At 42.4% G+C, this 26,022-nt stretch overlaps 1 protein-coding gene across 4 annotated transcripts in view; it reads right to left on the bottom strand.

Annotated features, from left to right (window-relative positions):
- Positions 1-26,022, bottom strand: part of LOC130274080 (lipoxygenase homology domain-containing protein 1-like) — a 316,463-nt gene that overhangs the window by 190,342 nt on the left and 100,099 nt on the right. For 3 of the 4 annotated variants that reach the window (XM_056521934.1, XM_056521930.1, XM_056521933.1), the window contains 4 exons: positions 13,532-13,610; positions 11,029-11,157; positions 8,848-9,029; positions 698-784 (listed from right to left, as the gene is read on the bottom strand). In XM_056521934.1, the coding sequence (XP_056377909.1) occupies positions 698-784; positions 8,848-9,029; positions 11,029-11,157; positions 13,532-13,610 (477 nt within the window). The remainder of the gene's footprint in view (positions 1-697; positions 785-8,847; positions 9,030-11,028; positions 11,158-13,531; positions 13,611-26,022) is intronic. The other variant, XM_056521931.1, reaches the window with a different exon arrangement.

Below are 26,022 nucleotides of genomic sequence, written 5' to 3'. Positions count from 1 at the left end.
GCTTTAGTACAGGGGATACTGCTGACAGATTGCCTTTAAGGGAATAATTGCTTGAAAAAATTGTTACGTCCATGGCAATGGGAGGTTAATGGTAAATTTTATATTGCATGAAACTAATAACGATATTTGTCACACATATATTAAGCCATATGAGCCTCATTAAGGGAAAGTGTAGATTGTTGCTTTATAAAAATACTAAACATTAGACAATATACCAAAGTTAAGGAGTAAGTACAATATATATAGTTAAGGTTGTCCATGTTATGACAATACTTGCTCCATAGTACTTCTACTTCTGTGTCCATGCTGTCAAAGCAGCCACCACACTGCACCTTTGAAGTATTCGTGTAAAACTCAACTTTTAAAACACAAAAAATGCATTGTCCCATATATATCACTAAATATAAGGAAATGTTGATTGTTAAAGAGAAAGTGTGTCCATGACACGGACACTGATAAAGGCTACATTCTCTGCAGTGTGGTATTTCATATAAATACTGCATGAAAGGGAGACATAAAAGAACATCTTGTGCATAGTTAAAACTCATTTGTTATGTATTAACCAGGCTGGAAATTATGCAGAGGGCATTTGTTCATTGCAATGCATATGACTTTAAAGAGTTTTTTAGGAAATGACTGGTGGGAGCCAGGGTAGAATTTCTATTAAGCGATCACAATCAATTAACATGACATGTACCTTCTGTAAATGGAGTCCTCTCTCAGAGCTTAGACCCATGGACAGGAATGAAGCCTTTATTATGTTCTCCATGTTTCCAACACTCAGCTGTCAGGAGTGATCATACATGAAATTATTTCTAAATCAGCATATTAATCCAGCGTACAAATAATGGAATGTGTTCTAAGCTTTTGAAAAAAAAACAAAAAACTGTTCTATACAATCTAACATTTAAGAATTATCCTACAATATTTACTTCAGAATGGGAATTGGCAGTATTTCTATTATGTATGTTGGGTCATTTTATAGACAGAAATGCAGTTGATATCGTGCATTGGAAGACCATCTATAGTACCCCTATTGTGGTATGTAGTTATTTCAAAGACTAAATCATTCTACTTCAACTTGTATAATAAACTAGAAAGGTATGCAAAACAGAAAGGCTACATACTTACAGTTTTGACCCTTTTTTTTTAAAACATAAAACATTCCAAAAATGTCTTTTTAACATCTCAAAAAATTAAAAAGTCTTTTTTTTTTTTTTTACTTAATGGTAAAATCTTTGAAAGTTCTCATTAGTTTTAATTTTTACAACTTACATTTTTATGGATGCAAATTTAAGTACTTCTTTCTTTTTTTGAGATATTTTGGGGATAAAAACATCCCCAAACATATCTCAATAATAGCCTTATAAGCTGTGTCAAAATGTCACCAAAACCAAGATAAATAGTGGAAATTTAGAGACAGTCACACTGTTAGACTTTATTTCTTAAAATTCCTGTATTTGTAAAGGTATAAACAAAAATTTAATAAAAAAAAAAAAATAGATGTGAATGTGTTCTGTATAGATGGCTGAAAGACTTTCAGAAATGCAGTCACAAGTTAGACGTGTAAGTGACATTTCCTTGCAGCTGCAAACAAGTCTATGTACTGTGGGAGATTAGCTCCATAGAACAAAATAGCAGCAAAATATAAGTCAGAGTCAGGGACATGAAAGCAAAGTTTAAAACTGTGTTTCTCCTGTATGTATTGTTTAGTAAAAAACAAACAAATACAACAATACATGGCAAACACTATACATAGATCTTTCCTCTCTATAAAGGTGGCTTAGTCAACAAATGTGATGACACAGGTATGGTTGGATGAAGGGGATGGGTTCTAATTCCCTCTATTCTAATAGTAAGCATGAACTTGGACTTTGAATGGTTTCCCATTACCTGTATAGGGGAAATTATCTGAAATAGAAACAAACAGAATTTCTTTTAAGGCATTTGGAGTTTAACCTATAAGGTGTTTCTATATGCTATAGATAAGATATACCATCAGACATGGGTGATTGAGATTTGGACTCGGGCTGCACAAAGTTATACTAATGTATTAATGGGCGGCTTTAAATCACAATATATTCATGGATCCCTCCATGTTTACCTCCCACATACGCTATTTAAAAATATATATATTTATTATCTAATTTATTTTTTTATTTGTCAAGGGGGAGAGGAGGAAGCCTAGGAATTTGTTTGGAATCTAACAAATAATGGTAGAGTATAAGTGTCTGATTGTGGGGTAGTTCTAATTCTCTGGGACCCCCCGAAATCTCCGGAAAGAGGCTGTAATTCTTCCTGCTGCACGTAGCAGTCCTGTGGATATAGAATACGTTATTTTGGGGCTTGAATACCCATTTAACAGCTTTTTGAGCTTTGATAATGCCCATTATTTACAAGAAAAAAATGGGCTAGGAATGTACCATGTAGTCAGCACTAAAACTAAGGATTGTACATTCCAAGGTCCTGAAAAATAGATTCCAATAAAAAAAGGTTACCGGCAAGCAATATTATGTGAGGCTTTAGAATCAAAGCAGGTGGATTTACTACATGCTAAATCAGATGATGATAGGTCTGTGAATGACAAATTAAAGTGGAATTTTATAACAAGGTAATTGTCACGATGCCGGCTGGCAGGTAGTGGACCCTCTGTGCCAGAGAGGGATTGGCGTGGACCGTGCTAGTGGACCGGTTCTAAGCCACTACTGGTTTTCACCAGAGCCCGCCGCAAAGCGGGATGGTCTTGCTGCGGCGGTAGTGACCAGGTCGTATCCACTAGCAACGGCTCACCTCTCTGGCTGCTGAAGATAGGCGCGGTACAAGGGAGTAGGCAGAAGCAAGGTCGGACGTAGCAGAAGGTCGGGGCAGGCAGCAAGGATCGTAGTCAGGGGCAACGGCAGAAGGTCTGGAAACACTGGCAAGGGACACACAAGGAACGCTTTCACTGGCACTAAGGCAACAAGATCCGGCAAGGGAGTGCAAGGGAAGTGAGGTAACATAGGGAGTGCACAGGTGATAACTCTAATTGGAACCACTGCGCCAATCAGCGGCGCAGTGGCCCTTTAAATCGCAGAGACCCGGCGCGCGCGCGCCCTAGGGAGCGGGGCCGCGCGCGCCGGGACAGAACAGACGGGGAGCGAGTCAGGTAGGAGAGCCGGGGTGCGCATCGCGAGCGGGCGCTACCCGCATCGCGAATCGCATCCCGGCTAGCAGCAGGATCGCAGCGCCCCGGGTCAGAGGACGTGACCGGGGCGCTGCAGCGGAGGAGGTGAAGCGAGCGCTCCGGGGAGGAGCGGGAACCCGGAGCGCTCGGCGTAACAGTACCCCCCCCCTTGGGTCTCCCCCTCTTCTTGGAGCCTGAGAACCTGAGGAGCAGACTTTTGTCAAGGATGTTGTCCTCAGGTTCCCAGGATCTCTCTTCAGGACCACAACCCTCCCAGTCTACTAAAAAAAAATTTTTTCCTCTGACCTTTTTGGCAGCCAAAATCTCCTTGACCGAGAAGACGTCCGAGGAGCCGGAAACAGGAGTGGGAGGAACAGATTTGGGAGAAAAACGGTTGAGGATGAGTGGTTTGAGAAGAGAGACGTGAAAGGCATTAGGGATACGAAGAGAAGGAGGAAGAAGAAGTTTATAAGAGACAGGATTAATTTGACACAGAATTTTGAAAGGACCAAGATAGCGTGGTCCCAACTTGTAGCTAGGGACACGGAAGCGGACATATTTAGCGGAGAGCCATACCTTGTCTCCAGGGGAAAAAACGGGGGGAGCTCTTCTTTTCTTATCCGCGAACCTCTTCATGCGTGAAGAAGCCTGTAAGAGAGAATTTTGGGTCTCTCTCCATATAATGGAAAGGTCACGAGAAATTTCATCCACAGCGGGCAGACCAGAGGGCAAGGGGGTAGGGAGGGGGGGAAGAGGGTGACGGCCGTACACCACGAAAAATGGGGATTTGGAGGAAGATTCAGAGACCCTGAAGTTATACGAGAATTCGGCCCATGGAAGGAGATCTGCCCAGTCATCCTGGCGGGAGGAAACAAAATGTCGCAAATAATCACCCAGGATCTGGTTAATTCTTTCTACTTGTCCATTGGACTGGGGATGATATGCAGAGGAAAAATTTAATTTAATCTTGAGTTGTTTACAGAGAGCTCTCCAGAATTTAGACACGAATTGGACCCCTCTATCCGAGACAATCTGCGTAGGCAACCCGTGAAGACGAAAAATGTGTACAAAAAATTGTTTAGCCAACTGAGGCGCAGAAGGAAGACCAGGAAGAGGAATGAAATGTGCCATTTTGGAGAATCGATCAACGACCACCCAAATAACGGTGTTGCCACGGGAAGGGGGTAAATCAGTAATAAAATCCATACCAATCAGAGACCAAGGCTGTTCGGGGACAGGCAGAGGATGAAGAAAACCAGCGGGCTTCTGGCGAGGAGTCTTATCCCGGGCACAGATAGTGCAGGCTCGCACAAAGTCCCCAACATCCGTCTCCAGAGTTGGCCACCAATAGAAGCGGGAGATGAGTTGCACAGATTTCTTGATGCCCGCATGACCTGCGAGATGGGAGGAGTGACCCCATTTGAGGATTCCGAGGCGTTGGCGTGGAGAAACAAAGGTCTTTCCTGGAGGAGTCTGTCTGATGGAGGCAGGAGAAGTGGAGATCAGGCAGTCAGGTGGAATGATGTGTTGCGGAGGGAGATCAACTTCTGAGGCATCCGAGGAACGAGAGAGAGCATCGGCTCTAATGTTCTTATCGGCAGGACGAAAGTGGATCTCAAAATTAAATCGGGCAAAGAACAGAGACCACCGGGCCTGGCGAGGATTCAGCCGTTGGGCCGACTGGAGGTAGGAGAGGTTCTTGTGGTCGGTGTAGATAATAACAGGAAATCTTGATCCCTCCAGCAGATGCCTCCATTCCTCAAGTGCTAATTTAATGGCTAGAAGTTCTCGATCCCCGATGGAGTAGTTCCTCTCCGCTGGAGAGAAGGTCCTAGAGAAAAAACCACAAGTGACAGCATGCCCGGAAGGATTTTTTTGTAGAAGAACAGCTCCAGCTCCTACTGAGGAGGCATCAACCTCCAATAGGAAGGGTTTGGAAGGGTCAGGTCTGGAGAGCACGGGAGCCGAAGAAAAGGCAGACTTGAGTTGTTTAAAGGAGTCTTCTGCTTGAGGAGGCCAGGACTTGGGATCAGCATTTTTCTTGGTTAAAGCCACGATAGGAGCCACAATGGTAGAAAAATGTGGAATAAATTGCCTGTAATAATTGGCGAACCCCAAAAAGCGTTGGATAGCACGGAGTCCGGAGGGGCGTGGCCAATTTAAGACGGCAGAGAGTTTGTCTGGATCCATCTGTAGTCCCTGGCCAGAGACCAAATATCCTAGAAAAGGAAGAGATTGGCATTCAAACAGACATTTCTCAATTTTGGCATAGAGTTGGTTGTCACGAAGTCTCTGAAGAACCATACGGACATGCCGGCGGTGTTCCTCTAGATTGGCAGAAAAAATTAGGATATCGTCCAGATATACCACAACACAGGAGTATAATAGATCACGAAAGATTTCATTGACAAAGTCTTGGAAGACGGCAGGGGCATTGCACAGTCCAAAGGGCATGACCAGATACTCAAAGTGTCCATCTCTGGTGTTAAATGCCGTTTTCCACTCGTCCCCCTCTCTGATGCGGATGAGGTTATAGGCGCCTCTTAAGTCCAATTTAGTGAAGATGTGGGGACCTTGGAGGCGATCAAAGAGTTCAGAGATGAGGGGTAAGGGGTAGCGGTTCTTAACCGTGATTTTATTAAGACCGCGGTAGTCAATGCAAGGACGTAGGGAGCCATCTTTTTTGGAGACAAAGAAAAATCCGGCTCCGGCAGGAGAGGAGGATTTACGGATAAAGCCCCTTTTTAGATTCTCCTGGACGTATTCGGACATGGCAAGAGTCTCTGGGGCAGAGAGAGGATAAATTCTGCCCCGGGGTGGAGTAGTACCCGGGAGGAGGTCGATAGGGCAATCATAAGGCCTGTGAGGAGGTAGAGTCTCAGCTTGTTTTTTGCAGAAAACATCCGCGAAGTCCATATAGGCCTTGGGGAGACCGGTTACTGGAGGAACCACAGAGTTACGGCAAGGGTTACTGGGAACCGGTTTTAGACAGTTCTTGGAACAAGAGGACCCCCAACTCTTGATCTCCCCAGTGGACCAATCCAGGGTTGGGGAATGAAGTTGAAGCCAGGGAAGTCCAAGGAGAATCTCCGAGGTGCAATTGGGGAGGACCAAAAGTTCAATCCTCTCATGATGAGATCCGATGCTCATAAGAAGGGGCTCCGTGCGGAAACGTATGGTACAGTCCAATCTTTCATTATTTACACAATTGATGTAGAGGGGTCTGGCGAGACTGGTCACTGGGATGTTGAACCTGTTGACGAGAGAGGCCAAAATAAAATTTCCTGCAGAACCAGAGTCCAAGAAGGCCACTGTAGAGAAGGAGAAGGCAGAAGCAGACATCCGCACAGGCACAGTAAGACGTGGAGAAGCAGAGTAGACATCAAGGACTGTCTCACCTTTGTGCGGAGTCAGCGTACGTCTTTCCAGGCGGGGAGGACGGATAGGACAATCCCTCAGGAAGTGTTCGGTACTAGCACAGTACAGGCAGAGGTTCTCCATACGGCGTCGTGTCCTCTCTTGAGGTGTCAGGCGAGACCGGTCGACCTGCATAGCCTCCACGGCGGGAGGCACAGGAACAGATTGCAGGGGACCAGAGGAGAGAGGAGCCGAGGAGACGAAACGCCTCGTGCGAACAGAGTCCATATCTTGGCGGAGTTCCTGACGCCTTTCAGAAAAACGCATGTCAATGCGAGTGGCTAGGTGAATAAGTTCATGTAGATTAGCAGGAATTTCTCGTGCGGCCAGAACATCTTTAATGTTGCTGGATAGGCCTTTTTTGAAGGTCGCGCAGAGGGCCTCATTATTCCAGGACAATTCTGAAGCAAGTGTACGGAATTGTACGGCATACTCGCCAACGGAAGAATTACCCTGGACCAGGTTCAACAGGGCAGTCTCAGCAGAAGAGGCTCGGGCAGGTTCCTCAAAGACACTTCGGATTTCCGAGAAGAAGGAGTGTACTGAGGCAGTGACGGGGTCATTGCGGTCCCAGAGCGGTGTGGCCCATGACAGGGCTTTTCCGGACAGAAGACTGACTACGAACGCCACCTTAGACCTTTCAGTGGGAAACAGGTCCGACATCATCTCCAGATGCAGGGAACATTGGGAAAGGAAGCCACGGCAAAACTTAGAGTCCCCATCAAACTTATCCGGCAAGGATAAGCGTATCCCAGGAGCGGCCACTCGCTGCGGAGGAGGTGCAGGAGCTGGCGGAGGAGATGACTGCTGAAGCTGTGGTAGCAACTGTTGTAGCATAACGGTCAGTTGAGACAGCTGTTGGCCTTGTTGCGCAATCTGTTGTGACTGCTGGGCGACCACCGTGGTGAGGTCAGCGACAACTGGCAGAGGAACTTCAGCGGGATCCATGGCCGGATCTACTGTCACGATGCCGGCTGGCAGGTAGTGGACCCTCTGTGCCAGAGAGGGATTGGCGTGGACCGTGCTAGTGGACCGGTTCTAAGCCACTACTGGTTTTCACCAGAGCCCGCCGCAAAGCGGGATGGTCTTGCTGCGGCGGTAGTGACCAGGTCGTATCCACTAGCAACGGCTCACCTCTCTGGCTGCTGAAGATAGGCGCGGTACAAGGGAGTAGGCAGAAGCAAGGTCGGACGTAGCAGAAGGTCGGGGCAGGCAGCAAGGATCGTAGTCAGGGGCAACGGCAGAAGGTCTGGAAACACTGGCAAGGGACACACAAGGAACGCTTTCACTGGCACTAAGGCAACAAGATCCGGCAAGGGAGTGCAAGGGAAGTGAGGTAACATAGGGAGTGCACAGGTGATAACTCTAATTGGAACCACTGCGCCAATCAGCGGCGCAGTGGCCCTTTAAATCGCAGAGACCCGGCGCGCGCGCGCCCTAGGGAGCGGGGCCGCGCGCGCCGGGACAGAACAGACGGGGAGCGAGTCAGGTAGGAGAGCCGGGGTGCGCATCGCGAGCGGGCGCTACCCGCATCGCGAATCGCATCCCGGCTAGCAGCAGGATCGCAGCGCCCCGGGTCAGAGGACGTGACCGGGGCGCTGCAGCGGAGGAGGTGAAGCGAGCGCTCCGGGGAGGAGCGGGAACCCGGAGCGCTCGGCGTAACAGTAATAACCCCGTGAGAGAAGCATTAGAACATAGTTGGAAGTTTCTGCTTGGTTACCCTATACTAAAAGGTCATCTGCCAAATGAACCTGGCATTACATTTCATAGAGCTAAAACATATAAGAACCTTGTAGCACCTTCAACCTAAAAGAGATCTGTCCACGATGAATTAAGATGACAAAAGTTGAATGCAAAGGAGGAGTGTCACAATGTCAACAAAAAATTAATTGTGCTGTAATATTGCGCATAGGAGGGATTTATTTAAAGGATTTATTTAAAGCATTAGCATCATTTGTATAAACATTTGACATGTTGTCCAGCCCCCCACCCAGATTACAAATCCTAGCATACCATCTATATTTTGGCATAGATAAGAAGTAATGCTAACACAGAGAGAGGGCATGCCCACAAGACAAAACAACATGGTCCAGTAAATTACAAAAGTTTCAAGTCAACTATGAAGAACCTTCAAAGGGTACAGTGAAGCTCATGTTCTTCCAAAAAAAATGTATAAAAATCTTGTCTGACTGTAGTCTGTTAGACACGAGCACGCTTCACATCATGTTACAACATATCATACAGTATAATAATACATCAGTGCTCACCAGAATAGGGTCCCAGTTAAGGTTGGTCACGTTCTGAGGTGAAGTTTTACCATTTGTACCAAACAAAACAACAGATAGAGCCATGTTCTCCTCTAAGGTGGGTGTGCCAAGCACCCGCAGTTGCCATTTCCCTTTTGTTGGTGTATTGAAAGAATTTATCTTATTTAGTTCCACAGCGGAATCTGTAGAGTAATGAATGCAAGGTTCTGACATCATTTTCATAAGCACACAGATTTGTTTAGTTTATGAATAATATATTAATTCAGGAAGCTGAACTGCTGTACAGCAGGTAATGCACATTTGTACCTTGTTATTGGATAATACACGAGTTTGTATTAGTAATGCTCAATAGTCTAAATGTGAAAGGAACAAGTCTAGGACTGTGTATGCTTCAGGGTGTTTGTCTTTATATATATATATATATATATATATATATATATATATATATATATATATATATATATTCTTGTTTGATTATACAATAAAGGAATACAGAGTTTTCATAGACAGTGTTACATGAATATTAGGTCGAACACACATATCTGTATGTTGCCCAGAAGACAGGTGAAGTAAGAAGTGATCCCTGCTATACCCTGGTGGCGTAATTGTATTATTCAATAAAATAATCCTAAATTTGTTACAATCATGTACCAAGCTATGTATTTCGTGGTGAAGTACACTGATGTTACATCAATGCTAAACAGCAGTGCTTCAGCTTTTTGTAATGCAATTTTTTTTTTGTTTGCTTCATTTGGGTTCTACTATCAATGGGTGCTGAGATCAAGTGTCATACATGGCTTGTCTGGAATACTGGACGACACAAAGCAATCTTGGGTTGCCCTCCCAGTATGGAAACATCCCAATGTTCTATGATTGCATCAAATAAATTACTTTGCTGGCCCAAAACTAAAGGGGTTGCCCATATTAGAAAACTATCTTTCATATACCATATTAGGGAACCTAATGCCAGAGTGGAGAGTGGTTGTGGATTATTTTCTCATTAATTCTCACCAATGGTAAACCTTAGCCTTACTAAATCTCCGGAGCTGTTGTCTTGATTGTCTTGTTTTTTTTTTTTTTTTTTGTTAAATAGAAATTCAGTATTGGAAGAAAAATCAGTATTGAGCTGATATAAAACTATACAGATTTGTTTTCCTGTTATTTGTTATATAAAGTGTTAGTATGACAACATCCACTTATGAATATCCTCAAGAACAGTTACAGTTGAAACTCGCTAGCATGTTACTCTTCTTATTGAGAGCCTAGTAACACATTAGTATTTTTTTGGCTGTAGTATTGTCAGACAAATGCAATCACTGAAAAAATACAGTAAATATTTTTCCATAGATATTGATAACAATTGCTAGTATGCATGTGAAACTTGAAATTTAAAAGGCAAACATGACATGAATTTTGCGCAGCAGGCGATCCACTACTTTACGCTCCACAATGAAAATCAATCTAAAATGGAAAATACAGCAGCAATTTGAAAGGGGTTTAAGAGCAGTTTTTTAAGTAGCAGCTCAGGGAATTATGATCATATGTTGTATAATTAGTATTAACGTACTTTGCACAAACTATGTTTATGTGTTTACGTGCAATCCTTATTTATGTATTTATATAGTGAAACTACAGTAAAAGATGCTACTGGATAATACACAAGTTTATATTAGTAATGCTCAATAGTCTAATTGTGAAAGGAACAAAGTGGGGAACAAATTATGTCCAGGCATTAAACGCTGCATAAAATGATGTTACTGCAAGAAGTCCTAGTGTTTTGATCAAATGAAGAAGAAAAGAAAATGTTACATAACAGAGAAGACGTCATCTGTGAGTCACATGATTGTGTAGTCTGCTTGACTGTGTCCCATCACTGCTGTAGTCATGATGGGTGAAATTGTACCCCAATCTGTGGCTCGCCAGCTCTTATAATACCACTGAAGCTCCAGGCATGATGGGAGTTGTAGCTTTGCAACAACTGAAGAGCCCCTTGAACCAAGGTGATTGGTGGAGTCTCCGCAGTTAGACCTCCACCCAAATAAAATGGTCTTCTGATTCTAAAATGCCCAGGCCTATTTTTGATACCAGTCTGGCCCTGCTCTAAACAATTGCAAGCAAATTGTCGATAAAGACACACTTAGTAGATCAGATACAGTGTTTTCCCTTAATGAATGGCATTACCTGTCAGCAGAATTTCTGATTTAGTAAACTCTTGCCCAGAAAGCCTTGTCAACCAGTCATTGTAAAGAAATGTGTTACTGGAACAAGTGTAGTCTTCTTTGACAATGATTTTCTCAAGAAGCCATGAATCTATATAAAATACAGAATAAATTGCCAAGAGGAAATAATTAATTGCATAGGTTTAAAATATCTGAAGATGGTTGGTTGCTCTTCAATATTACGAACGTACAAAAATAATAATATATTTTTACAGAATATTAAAGCAAACCTTTTATAACTCAACATTATTCAATACAGACCCATAAAGAGGGGGAGGGGAGACAAGTATAGACAATGTAGAATGTCCCAGCCGCAGCCACACATGCCCAGGGGCAGGATCTACTTCTTAGGTGCCCAGAGCACTGTATTGGGAGCATTCCTAGCCCTTCCTCTCACCTGATAGTTTGAGCATCCAATCAGGAGAATTGTAGCTGATACAATGCTGTAAAGCCACATGGGTTTTGTAACATGCTGTGACAATGCATCCAGCAGATGTGTGCAGTGAAATTATATCAAATAGGGGACTTTTTTGCCTTTTAAATAAAGTTCTCTTCTTACTTCTTATTCATATTCATACATGATAATCATCTCACTATTCATCAGACTCAGGGCAGGAACTATTATAAAGAGGTTAAGCCTTTTATAATAGAGGGTTATTACAGGATGTAATCAGGGTGGCTAGGTCTTGAAATTCTACAAAAATAAGGTACAAGTCTAACCGGCGCCTTTACATTACATTTATGACATATAGCAGTTTCAAGCATTACACAACTAGTGTATACATCTTTTTTTGATTTTACATAAGTCTGTTTAAAAACATTTAAATGTCTTATCTAAATTTAGGATAAAAGTTTTTTTTTCTAGAAACAATGCTAGATATTGCAGTTTGACAATGACGGAATAAAGCAGACCGAATTATGTAAATTTATACTGTGACATGGACATTTTACAGTCACCCAAAGGGCAGAGCATAACTTACCCTCCTACCTCCTAGCTGCATTACATCTGCTAAACCTGAGCAAAAAAAGCCACACAGCAGAGGATTTGCTGCCCTGTCTGCAGCAGAAAATGTCACCCTAGATATCCTTTTGTAATCTGAGATTTGGCAATATTCTCTCTGATAATGGCAAGAACATTGTGGCTGTGCCGCGTATGGGTGACATAACACACTCTATGTGTATGGCACATGTGCCAAAGCTGGTCATAAGAAATTTCTTGAAAAGGTATGTTGGTCTGAAGGATGGGATGGCCATGTCCAGGAGAGTTTGCGTTCACTTTAGCCGTCCTTATGCTTTTAAGCACCCTCCTTAACACTGCTAAATCTGCAACATTTCAACACAGTGGAACCGAACCTTACACATGTTGTATCCCCTGTACCAGCAGAAGAAAATGGGGCTGATTTCCTAATACAGCAGATGGGCAGTTATTGGAGCTGGTGGGACTTTATGCTCAGGCATTGGCAGCTGATCACTGACATGTGTTGCGCTTAGGCCTTTGAAGAGGCAACAAGTTTTGTCAGCAGGGACAGCAGCGGAATGAACAATATTATGTTGTTGATATTCCTTCTGGAGCAATCACTCATGGTGATGATTGAGCAAGGGGTAGAAGAAGGATCACATCTGGCTTACTGCAGTATGGATGTTGAGGAGGAGTTAGATGAGGATTAGGAAGTGGGACCTAAGGAGTATTTAGAGATGGAATTGGGAAGGGATAGGGGATGAGGCACCCACACAATATATCAGTGATGATGATGACAACGTTGACAATGACAACTAACCGCGGCATTATGGGATGAAGCAAAACCAGCCAAAACCTCAGAAAAACTGACTTTAATGGCAAGCACACAACTACAGGGCTTACATAAGCACAGATCCTCCCTCCTGTAATTTGTTATACACTGTACTGTTGCTGTTGCAGCCACTTCTATCACTACCTGCTTCTACCAGGCCTTCACAACCAGACAATCCCAACAAAGGTATTTTTTGGCTTTCATTTGTTGCTCCTGTTGCAACTCTTGCTACTTCCCAAAATGGGAGAATTGTAAAAAGCATTTGCTTCTGCCAGTTTCTTTGTGTTTTTATACCGGCCGGCCACTGCCAACAAAAAGGAATACTTTTTGTATGTTATTAAAATTTTTGTAAAGCATGCACAATCTGCTAGTGCAGATGTGTTTTTAAACAAGCTGTTAGTTACCAAGGTTACCACATGTCACTGTAACTTTGACATTAACTTAGCCTTAAAACTAGTTCAAAAGTACTTGGGTACACTGCTAGAGGTTATAGCATGGTTTTACAGAACCTTGGGCTCTTAGGTAGTGTTATACATATGTTTTAGGGTAATTGTTGAGTTCTCGGTTTGGTAGGAACTTATTAGCTCAGAACTGAACTTTTTGACAAACTTTGGCGACCCTGCTGTAGGGAATTTTGAAAAGTTTGCTCAACTCTAACTGTGGAATTTTACATACCTGATTCCAGATTGTTGAAACCTAAAACAATCTTCTGCAGTTGACCAAGATATACAGATTTAATTGTAAAAACATCCACCTAAAACATAAAAACACAATTATAAGTACACTATACAATACTAGTAATGAAATAATTTGGCCAGTGAGAGCTTAATGGGTTATCCGGGACTGAATTTTTTTTTTAAGCCTGCCCAGAATGGCAACATTACAGAAAAAAACTGGACTTACCTCCTGCAGTTCCCCCGGTGCCTCTGGAAGAGGAATGCACCAGAGGATGGGAGCAGGATACCAGAGCCATGGGGCAGTGGCAGGAGGTAAGTCCAGTTTTAATTTTTATTTTTTTAATAATGCAGACATTCTGGGCAGGCTTAAAAAAAGTTAATTCCTGGAGTGCCCCTTTTAAGATGTAACTATTACATTATTGTTCTTTCAACATATAAACTTATGAAATAGAAATAGGTATAAGAAAAAGCAAGTTTTGCTTAAATATACAGTAGTACTGTATATTACAATTTAAAGGAGTTGTACAGGATTTAAAAAATGTTGCTTTTTTTTTAAAAAAACAGCACTACTCTTGTCTACAGGTTGTGTGTGCATCCTGCTGGTTTGCCATTAGCTTTCAGGATGCACGATCTTACTTCTTTTTGCAGCTGCCTGTCAGTCTGTTATGCTGGGTAGCAGTCTGGGAGATGTAGTGCCTGTCTTTAAGCTGCATTGAAAAAGTGCATGTCCCCTATACATTTAATTGCAAATGCTGCCATGGTCGTAGCATATGCATGCAAAATACCCGTCTTGATAAATTTCCCATATGTTGTTTTTTGTTTGTTTGTTTATTTTTACGCTACCTCTGATAAATCTGTCATGCAGGAGGCCATGCCTTTTTCTACATCCAATTTACGACAAGCTTTATCCTCAGGGAGGCATAAAATTCAAAAATTTTGGCATAAAAGGGAGGCTTGCATCTATTCACAGTCTGCACCTAGTGCAGATCATGGGGGTCATTTATTAAGACCCAATACAGCCTATATATTTGCGAAGTGTACCACATCTATGATGCAACTTTCACCTGCCTATATGACTTTCCAATTTAAGTATTGTGGGCGTGGTTTCCTAGGTTCACAATTTACTCACTGATTTATGACTTTCGCAAAAGTTGTACAGATTTGCGCAATGACCACTCCAACGGGACCAGGCACTGACTGACAAGAGTACTCCATATTAGCTCCAAGTCACATGTAAACATAAGCCACCATTTATCAAAAGTTACAGGTATCTTGATAAATGTCGACCAGGCAAAAAAATGAAAACAATGGTTGCACATGTTAATAATTGACCCCCAATGCGTCTATAGTAAAAGCTAATAAAATGTACCTTCCTTCCTATGTGGCAAAGGTACTTTACTGTGATTAATTTAATGGGAGCATAATCTAGGTTTGGCTGAGATTAAAAGCTTTACTATTTCTTTAAACCATTTATACAGTATGCTGCCAGCGTATTTGCAAATTACTGATAAAGTCCTATAACAGTTCCTCAGGTTTATGGGCATCAGCGCTTATTCATTCCTAATTAACAGATCTTTCAGACAGAGGGATAAACTGTCCCCAGGAGAGTACCAGGCTTTTATTTTTTCATAAGAGCTTGCGTTTTGTGAATGCTGTCAAATTAGCTCTGTTTACAGAAAGCAGATCCTGTAGGCTTTACACAAAGTAGTTTGCAGTAATTCACAAAGAATTTAGAACATGTGAACATGTGTGTCTGTCTGGAATAGGGGCAATTATTTGTGTCTGTGGGTACATCCATGTGTGGGGTGATTTGAATTCATGAGCAATGTTGTCATCAGGACCTGGTAATTTTACCATACAAGGCTTTAGGCCTATAAACTAACATGTCTCTGTATACACTCACCGGACACTAGGGATCGACCGATTATCTGTTTGGCCGATATTATCGGGCGATAATCAGGATTTTTGACATTATCGGTATCGGCAATTACCTTGCCGATATGCTGATAATGCGCCGCCCCCCCGCCCCGACCATCGCCGCCGCTGCCCCATTGTCTCCCCCCATCCACTGTCCGCATACCGCCCCCGCTGCCCCATGGCCTCCCCCATCCCCGGTGTTATAATTACCTGTTCCCGGGGGTCCGCGATCCTTCTGGCTCCTGCGCTGTTGCTGTGCGCTGCGCAGCGTAATGACGAGTGACGTCCCCAATGTGACGTCACCGTCAGTACGCACAGTGACAGCGCAGGGCGCCGACGGAGCCAGAAGGATCGCGGACCCCCGGGAACAGGTAATTATTACACCGGGGATGGGGGGAGGCGATGGGGCAGCAGCGGTATGTGGGCAGAGGATAGGGGGGAGGTGATGGGGCAGCGGCCGTATGTGGGCAAAGGATGAGGGGGAGGCGATGGGGCAGCGGCATGTGGCAGCGGCATGTGGCCAGAGGATGGGGGAGGCAATAGGGCAGCGGAGGTATGTCGGCAGAGGATGGGGGGGGCGATGGGGCAACTGTGGTGGTTAGACTCTGGACAGGCAGGGGGAGAGAAGCGGGTGGCGGTGGCGGTCTCTGGCACCGCAAAAGCCGATGCAGTTCATTGATTTAAAGCGCCCGCTTTAAATCATTGATCTGCAATGGCTTCTGCCCCGCCGGTGGGGTTGAAATAGCCGATAACTTATACCGGAATATCGGTACAAGTTATCGGCTATCGGCCTGAAAGGTGACAGATTATTGGTATCGGTATCAGCCCTAAAAATGTTGATCCTTGATTTTGATCCTTATATACATAACGGTATCATGCAGTTGCTGCAGATTTATCGGCTGCACATCCATGATTCACCACATCCCAAAGGTGATCTAGTGGATTAAAATGTGGTAACTGTGAAGGCTATTTGAGTACAGTGAACTCATTGTCAAGTAGCCATCAGAAGATGGGTACACTGTGATTATAAAGGGATGGACATGCTCAGCAACAATACTCAGGCAGGCTGTCATGTTTAAATGATGCTCAGTTGGTGCTAAGGAGCCTAAACTTATTAAAAGTGAAAAGAAAAGGTCCCCACACAATTACACCACTTCCACCAGCCTGAACTGTTGAAAAAAGTGAGGAGGGATCCATGCTTTTATCTTGTTTACATCAAATTCTGACCATGCGATCTGAATGTCACAGCTGGAATCAAAACTCATAGGACCAGGAAATGTTCTTCCAGTTTTCTATTGTCCAATTCTGGTAAACTTTGTGAATTGAAGCCTCATTTTTCTTTGCTTAGCTGACAGGAGTGGAACCTCCTGCTGCTGTAACCCATCTACTTCAAAGCTGGATGTGTTGTGGGTTCAGAGTCCTCTCAAAACAATCTGCCTATTCTGACCTCTGACATCAACAAGGCATTTTCCTTCACACAACAGCTGGATATGTTGTCTTTTGTCAGACCATTCTGTAAACCCTAGAGATGTAGAGCCAATCTGGCACCAACAACTATACCCTATTCTAAGTCACATAAATCCTTTATTCCTCATTCTGATGCTTGGTTTGAGCTTTAGCAAATTGTCTTGCCCACGTCAAATGCCTAAATGCATTAAATTGCTGCCATGTGATTGGCTGAATAGCTATTTGTGTTAACAAGTAATTGAACAGGTATCCCTTATACACATAGTTAATAAGGTTGAAAAAAGACCAGAGTCCATCAAGTTCAACCTATAACCCTAATGAGTCCCTACTGAGTTGATGCAAGGGAAGGCAAAAAACACTAGAGGTAAAAATCCCTTCCCGACTCCAAATATGGCAGTCAGATAAATCCCTGGATCAACGTTCTGTCCCTATAAATCTAGTATATATAACCAGCAATGTTATTACTCTCAAAAAATGCATCCAGACCCCTTTTGAATTCTTTTACAGAGTTCCCCATGACCACCTCCTCTGGCAGAGCGTTCCATAGTCTCACTGCTCTTACAGTAAAGAAGACGTAGAGGATGCCCCCTTGTTATAAATACAGTCCTTGGTATAAATAGATCATGGGAGAGATCTCTGTACGGTCCCCTGATCTATTTATTCATAGCTATTAGGTCACCCCTTAGCCTTCTTTTTTCTAAATTAAATAACCCCAATTCTGATAATCTTTCTGGGTTCTGTAGTCCTCCCATTCCTCGTATTACTCTATTTGCCCGTCTTTGAACCCTCTCCAGCTCCACTATATCTTTCTTGTACACGGGTGCCCAGTACTGTACACAGTACATGTGTGGTCTGACTAGTGATTTGTACAGCGGTAGAATTATTTCCTTGTCATGGGCATCTATGCCCCTATTGATGTACCCCATGATTTTATTTGCCTTGGCAGCAGCTGCCAGACACTGGTCACTACAGCTAAATTTACTGTTAACTAAGACTTCTTAATCCTTTCCCATGTCAGTCTTCCCAAGTGTTCTCCCATTTAATACATAATCCCAGCCCGGATTATTCCTCCCCATGTGCATAACCTTAAATTTATCAGTGTTGAACCTCATCTGCCACTTCCCAGCCCAAACCTCCAACCTATCCAGATCCATTTGTAATAGTGCACTGTCCTCTATTGTGTTTACCGCTTTACAGAGTTTAGTATTTTCTGCAAAGATTGCTACTTTGCTATTCAACCCCTCTACAAGGTCATTAATTAATATATTTATTAGAACAGGACCCAAGACTGACCCCTGTGGTACCCCATCAGTAACAGTCACCCAATCAGAATAAGTACCATTAATAACCACCCTCTGTTTCCTATCACTGAGCCAATTACTTACCCACTTACACATATTCTCCCCCAGCCCCATCCTTCTCATTTTATGCACCAATCTTTTATGTGGCACCGTATCAAATGCTTTGGTAAAATCCAGATATACAACATCCAGCGATTCCCCCTGGTTCAGTCTGGAGCTCACCTCTTCATAAAAGCTGATCAGATTAGTTTGAAAGGACTGATCCCTCATAAAGCCATGCTGATATGGAGTCACACATTTATTTTTATCAAGATACTCCAAAATAGCATCTCTTAGAAAACCCTCAAACAATTTACATACAACTGAGGTTAAACTAACAGGACTATAATTCCCGGGGTCACCTTTTGACGCCCTTTTTAAATATTGGCACTACATTTGCCATGCGACAGTCCTGGGGAACAGTCTTTTGTCACTATAGAGTCCCTGAATATTAAAAATAGGGGTCCATCTATTACATTACTTAATTCCTTTAGAACACATCTGGACCTGGCAATTTGTCTATTTTGATTTTTTGTAGGCGGCACTGTACTTCTTCCTGGGATAGACAGGTGACCTGTACAAGGGCATTTACCTTATCATCGCTGTATTTCACCTTTCATTTCATTTTCCTTGGTGAATACAGTGGAGAAGAATTTGTTTAATATATTTGCTTTTTTCTGATCCCCGTTTATAATTTCTTCTTTATCGTTTTTTAAAGGGCCAACAGGTTCATTTTTAACCTTTTTGCTATTTATATAGTTAAAGAACATTTTGGGGTTAGTTTTACTCTCTTTGGCAATGAGTCTTTCTGTCTCTATTTTTGCGGCTTTTATCTGTTTTTCACATATTCTACATTTTTCTCTATAGCTTTTTAATGCTTCTTCACTGTCGTCCTGTTTTAGTAGTTTAAATGCTTTATTTTTTTCATTTGATGCTCCCTTAACATTTTTATTCATCCATATTGATTTTCTTTTATTCCTGACCCTTTTATTCCCATAAGGTATATACATCTTACAGTGAGAATTTAAGATATTTGTAAAAGTCTCACATTTAATGTCAGTATTCTTGTTTTTGAGGACATTATCCCATTTTGTATTGTTAAGGGCTTCTCTGTGTTGATCAAACTTTGCCTTTCTAAAGTTCATTGTTTTTGTGGTCCCTCGTAAAATTCCATTATTGAAGAACAAGCTATAATGTATTATATTATGATCCCTATTTCCTAGGTATCCTTCTACTTGCACATTAGTTACTCTGTCAGGTCTGTTGGTTAATATTAAGTCTAGCAGGGCGCCCCCTCTGGTGAGGCCCTGCACCATTTGGGACAGATAATTGTCTTTAGCTATAGTCAGAAACCTGTTTCCTTTATGAGATTTTCAGTCTCCCAGTTTATATCAGGATAGTTAAAGTCTCCCATTATTATCACCTCATTTTGATTGCCTAAGTAATTGATCTTCTGTCTCTTCCATTATGTTTGGTGGCTTATAGCACATCCCTATCAGAATTTTTTATCGTTTCCACATTATCGTTTCCCTCCCGTATATCTTCCCGCAGTGCAGCCTTCAGACTGGACTTTACTTTACAAGACAAACACCTCTCCCTTTCCTTTTTGTCCAATCCTTTCTGAATAGACTATATAACCCTGTATGTTGACTGTCCAGTCACAGCTATCGTCCAACCAAGTCTCTGTTATACCCACTTTGTCATAATACTTCTCAAACATCAACCACTCCAGTTCTTCAGTTTTATTGGTCAGACTTCTGGCATTAGTCAACATGCATTTCAATGGTGTATGTTTTTTTTTCTTCCTATGAAGCCTATCCCTTTTAACTATTTTAACCCCTGCCTCTGCTCCACCCCCAGGTACATTAATAAGTCCCCCCTCTTTATCTACACTATCTTCTTCCTCTATGCTGTAGGTACCCTCCCCCCCAGTCCCTATTTTAAACACTCCTCCACCCTTCTAGCCATCTTCTCCCCAAGCACAGCTGCATCCTCCCCATTGAGGTGCAGACTGTCCCCACAGTAAAGCCTGTATGCAACAGCGAAGTCAGCCCAGTTCTCCATGAACCCAAACCCCTCCTTCCTACACCAGCTTCTGAGACACTTGTTTACCTCCCTAATCTCCCACAGCCTCTCTAGTATGGCTCCTGGTACAGGTAATATTTCAGAAAATATTACCTTGGAGGTCCTGGCCTTAAGCTTGTGGCCTAAGTCCCTGAAATCATTTTTAAGGACACTCCATCTACCTCTTACTTTGTCATTGGTGCCAATATCACCGCTGGGTCTTCTCCAGCCCCACCCAGCAACCTGTCAACCCGATCCGCGATGTGCCGAACTCGAGTGCCAGGAAGACAACACACTGTTTGGCAATCCCGGTCTTTGTGACAGACTGCCCTGTCTGTCCCTCTAATAATTGAGTCCCCCACTACCAGTACCTGTCTGGCCTGCCCTGCACTCCTCTCTCCCTCCTTACTGGAGCAGACATCCCCCTGGCGGTCAGAGGCAGAGTCCTGCTGCAGTACTGCTAGCTCTGAAATGGCATCCCTTTCATCTGCCAAAAGGGGAAACTTGTTGGGGTGTGCCAGTTCAGGACTAGACTCCCTGACACTTTTCCCTCTACCCCGCTTTCTGACTGTAACCCAGCTAGCTGCACCTCCGTCCCACTATCCTTCCCCACCTCTATCCCAGAGAGTATTTGCTCAGTGAGCAGGAGACTCCTCTCCAAGTTGTCAATGCGTCTCAATGTTGTCAGTTTCTCCTCTAGACCCAGGATCTGGGCTTCCAAATGAACAACTCGCACACATCTCTCACAACAAAATTCACCCTTGAACTGCTGTTCAATGATTGCATACATTGCGCAAGATGTACACCGGACTGTGTTTTCCAACATGGAGGCCATCTAGTTATGGGGATCTCAGATTATCAGCCAAAAACAGACAGTAACTATTACAATTAAATTCTAAGTAGACCTTGTGAGTTAAAGTCTCTACAGTGTAAGTAAAGTAACACTCACAGTGATCTTAAACTCCTGCTTTCAAACTCTCAGTTTTAAAACTCTCTTTCACTTCCTCTCTTCCAAAGCCCACTCAACTAGTGTGTGTATATGTAACAAAATAAATTGTTTTTCACATGTTTAATTATTTGTCTTTGTATATTTTCTGTGGCATGTAGCTATACATACTATGCAAAAAGTTTATGAAATGTATACTTTTATATGTCCACTTTATATCGATAGCTATTTTTTATTTTCTTACGGTAACATTTAAAATGTATTGGAAGCCTAATAAAAAATGTTGAGTATTTGGGAAATTTGGAAAGTACATCTTGTATTTATGTGCTAAGCAAGGTTTGCAGAGACCGAGAGTCACAGAACATAGGGGGGGGGGGGGGGGGGGAAAGGACTTTATATTAAAAACTAGACCCCTCAAGGTATTACCAAGGGAAATTTTGAGTATTTTAATGGAATTTTTTTGCAGTCATTTTAAAAAGTGAAATGTTACACTGACAGGTAGTCTATTAGGATGTGCCATCAACACGTCCTAACAGGCAGAGACTGATGGCAGATCTGGGGGCCTTTGTCAGGCTCTCAGCAGCCATCTTCAACACCAGAACCCAAGCACTCATGTTAAGAGGTGCTGAGGATAGACAGAGGGAGATCCCTTCCTCTGTCAAATACAATACATTTTGTGCTCACTATTGACCATGGCCTGGAAGAGGTAAAACTGCCGGAATTGATGTTTACTCGGATCCCGGCAGTGCAATTGGAGATCCGGCTGTGGGTGACAGCTTAACTCCTTCCATGATCTAGTGGGTACACTGGGCAGTACCCACGAGATCATGATGATGGGGATATCCATTGTAGCGTGATCGTGCACCTACTCATTACATAACTGGAAACCAGTTATAAACCTTCTTGATATTGTTTCCTTTCAGTACTGTACTGTTATTCAGTCCTGTAACTATTAAATATTTTATGATCATCTAGTTTTCACATAAAATTATTTTGGATCATCAATTCAGAAAACCTTGAATTATATCATCCTTGTGTCACTCCTTCTTAAAATGTAAAAATACATCGTCAACTGGGGGTTACCATTCCACTTATTAGTGGGGCAATTCCCTAGACACTGATACTGTCAAATTAACACTAAGGGTGTCAGATTAAGGATGTCAGGGTGTGTATGTACACACCTTATTGACATTGGGAATAGTAACATTAAATTCAGTAATACATTATTAATACATTGTCAATGTATTGCAAAGAACAGAGATCTAGGAACATTTGGTCCAGTAGCGGTATTTACTGGAAAGTACTTAACAAAAAAGAAATTTAAGGCCATGTTCACACTTTCGGAATTTTTTTGTGCAGAATTTCGGATTGGAACTATGCTGAAGATTCTGGAGCAGCAGAGTCCCATTGTATTAAATGATATTCTGCTTCGCTGTGCACACGGCGGAATTTCTGTGCCAGATGTTTCTGGCACGAAAATTCAGATTTCTGTGTCTGCAGAAAGAATTAACCTGTTCATTCTTTTTGCCGACTCCGCACAGAATGCATAGCCGTATATGCGAGGACGCATTCCTGTGCGGTCTTAGTCCAGAATGTCTGCACAGAGATTTTCTGTGCGGACATTCCATAAGTGTGAACATAGCCTTAGGGTACGTTCAAACTTAGGAATTTCTGAATGGGGAAATTCCGCTTGGGACTTCTGGTGCAGCAGCCTCTGTGATAGATGTATATGTGTGTATATATAAATTTGATATACTGTATATATAAAATGCCCATTTTGGATGAGGACTCCATGCTTCTCTATTACTTGTCCACCCCTCCCCCATCTGCTCTCTCTCCTATCTCACCCCCACCATCATGTAGAGGAAGCTGCTGGCCATGAGGACAATGCTCATCCCCCTTTCTACTCTCTGTTATTTGCTCACTCCCTATATGCTAGAACATCCCACTAGTGAGCGTGGGAACTTATGTTAATTACAAAGGTAATATAAGCTTGAACGATTTGAAATAAAGCTCAGTGACGAGCATACAGGACTTTGAAGCATTTGAAACTGACAATGGCTCCGTTTGATTTACTTTGGTATACTTCGGTTTTTAGATTCTGTATACGGATTTGGTCGGGAGTAAGATAGTTACAAGAGCACTGATAAAATCCATGTCAGGTGTCGCCCAACCTAAGTGGGGCCTGGGTTTTCCATCATAATCTAGTCAAGCTGATGAAGCATCATTTTGAACCAAAGGAGATGGCACAGAGGAAGGCAGTGGATCATCTCCGGAAGTACGGTAAGGGCACCTTCTTGTACCTAGCCCCACAGTACCCCTGTCCCTCCTTTGGTTTATCTTGATGCCTTAAGTTGACTGGTCTGTGATGAAGCAGAGACAGGTAAATTATTTCCCAGAGCTAATTACCCATGTATCTGTCCTTGAGTAGCTATCTACTGCCCGAGTGTGTATGAAATGTTAGTGAGTGAGTACGCAGGATAATGGCAGGAGGGACTGGGTCATAATCGGGGAATGAATTGCAAAGTAAATTGTTGTAAGTATCCAGTTGCGTGTCTGGGATGAGTAGGCATGGCATGGCTAGGACAAGGCTGTCATAAGTAGGCGGTAGGTCTAGAACGGAATGGCGCAGGATGCCAGATGCTGTTATAAATAGACGCTGGATGTGAGCCTAGGACATGGTGTATACACGGACTTTCTGCAATATTCCTGGGACCTGTCCCATTGCAACTGATTGAATATGTGGTATATGTATCATGTTTCGTCTTAATGTGTCAATGGATTATTGTTAAATTAGCTAATTCAGACAATGAGAGGGAGTAGATTTTCTCCTTTCTAATACTAGACCTAATGTATTAGTGTTTTAAAGATATCTCCTAAAGGTACAGGAGGGTTTTGAGAGGGTTTTAGTTGTGCAACAGCTGGAGGTACATGAAATAGGTGCCACCAGGGGGGGAGGGGCTGAGGGCTCTAGATGAGAAGTCGGGGGCCTTAGGTCTGCAGATGTAACCTGATCTCACTGATAGAGTTGCTGACAGGAAGTGGGGGAAGGGAAATGCAGAGAGTTGTATAGAGTAAGAAAAAAATAAGTGAAGTTTTGATGGAAAACATGTGGTGAGTTCAGAATGGAATGGAGGAATTATATATATTAAGGCAGTTGCAAGTTTGAAATATATTGATGGTTGATAGGATAAGAAGTTTTATATATCAGTGTTATATACAGTTATATACAACAGTGTGATTCTTGAGAACAATTGTGATTTGACTTAGTTATATTGTAGTCCTCTGAATGGGTATAGATAGGCAGAAGTTGTTTTGCCTGAAAGTATGATGAAAATATTTAGGTAATGAAATGAACACCGATATGCACACATACATTTTTATAAACTATTGATAGGATAGTGATAAATATCATATATTCAATGAAGAGAGACTTTGTTTTAGGGTGTGGGAAGGGAGTGTGAAAATACAGATGAAATACCTTTTCCTGCCATCTGTATGCAATGTTGGCGGGAGTAACGTAACCATCCACTGCCATATTCTTATTGGTCATGTTTCCATTGTGGTGCTTAGCTGGGGCATGCACCGGCCGCACCCTAAAAATCACTACCTCCATTGTTTCTTCCTCCATATATCCCATGCTCTCACTCTCTCTTTCTGGAGATAGCCATGAGGCTGCTAGTCTCTGCCACATGCTTACTCTGTATGGGGGGCAGCCATGTTACCACCCCCAGTAGTGATGTTCCTCCCCCAGCAGCCATTTTAGCTCCCCCAATTAGTTCCCACCTCCACTCCCCAGCAGCCATTTTAGCACACTAAGTATAGTGAAGTATGTATGATTTAGACTAAATGAATTAAGAATACATAGAGCATGACCAGTCAATGGTTTCTGGTGAAGCAGTGTATGTCATAATGAACCTATTTGATGATATTTTATTAATTTCTTAATAAGATTGTTTTTGGAGGAGTGCAAGATGGATGGAAAAAAAATAATAATTAAATGTATAAGGAAATGCAATTAATGGTTTGATTATATTATAGGAGTAACCAGAGAAGGAGTTTGGCCGAGGAGAATTAAATAAAACGTAAAATAAATTAAAAAGTAATCACTATTTAATTAATGAATATTACCTTAAGTATTTAAAATCAGCTAATGGTTTATTGATTCTAAATAATGCTCATTGAAGGTGATTTTTCCCAATTTTTGAAAGAGCTATGTATATTTTTATTCTTTTACATTTAGTTTTTGGTGAGAATGTGGGCCCTGTGTGTTGTATGTTGAGTATTTGTAAATGTTGGTATTTTTACATGTTACATGTGTATTGTATGTCTCCATTAGTGTTTCTCGCGAATATTCGCAATGCAAATTTTATTCGTGAATATCGCATATTCGCGAATTCGCGAATATAGCACTATATATTCATAATTACGAATATTCGTTTTTGGTTTTTTTTCACAGTACACATCACAGTGATCACCCCTCTCTGCTTCCAGCTTGTGTGGTGAAAAGAAGGCTCTAATCCTACTGTGCTAATTTTCGCATATGCAAATGTTCGCTTATGCTAATTTTTTATATGCTCATTTTTGCATATGCTAATTTTCGCATATGCGAAAATAAACCACAAATATTACGAATATGCGAATTTAGCGAATATATGACGAATATTCGTCCATATATTCGCGAAATATCGCAAATTCGAACATGGCCTATGCCGCTCAACACTAGTCTCCATGTAAATAACACAGGAAGCCAAG

This window comes from Hyla sarda, chromosome 5, assembly GCF_029499605.1.
Source record: "Hyla sarda isolate aHylSar1 chromosome 5, aHylSar1.hap1, whole genome shotgun sequence".
Taxonomy (NCBI): Eukaryota; Metazoa; Chordata; class Amphibia; order Anura; family Hylidae; genus Hyla; species Hyla sarda.
The sequence above is the reverse complement of the archived record's forward strand: the minus strand, read 5'-3'. Positions and strand labels throughout refer to the sequence as shown.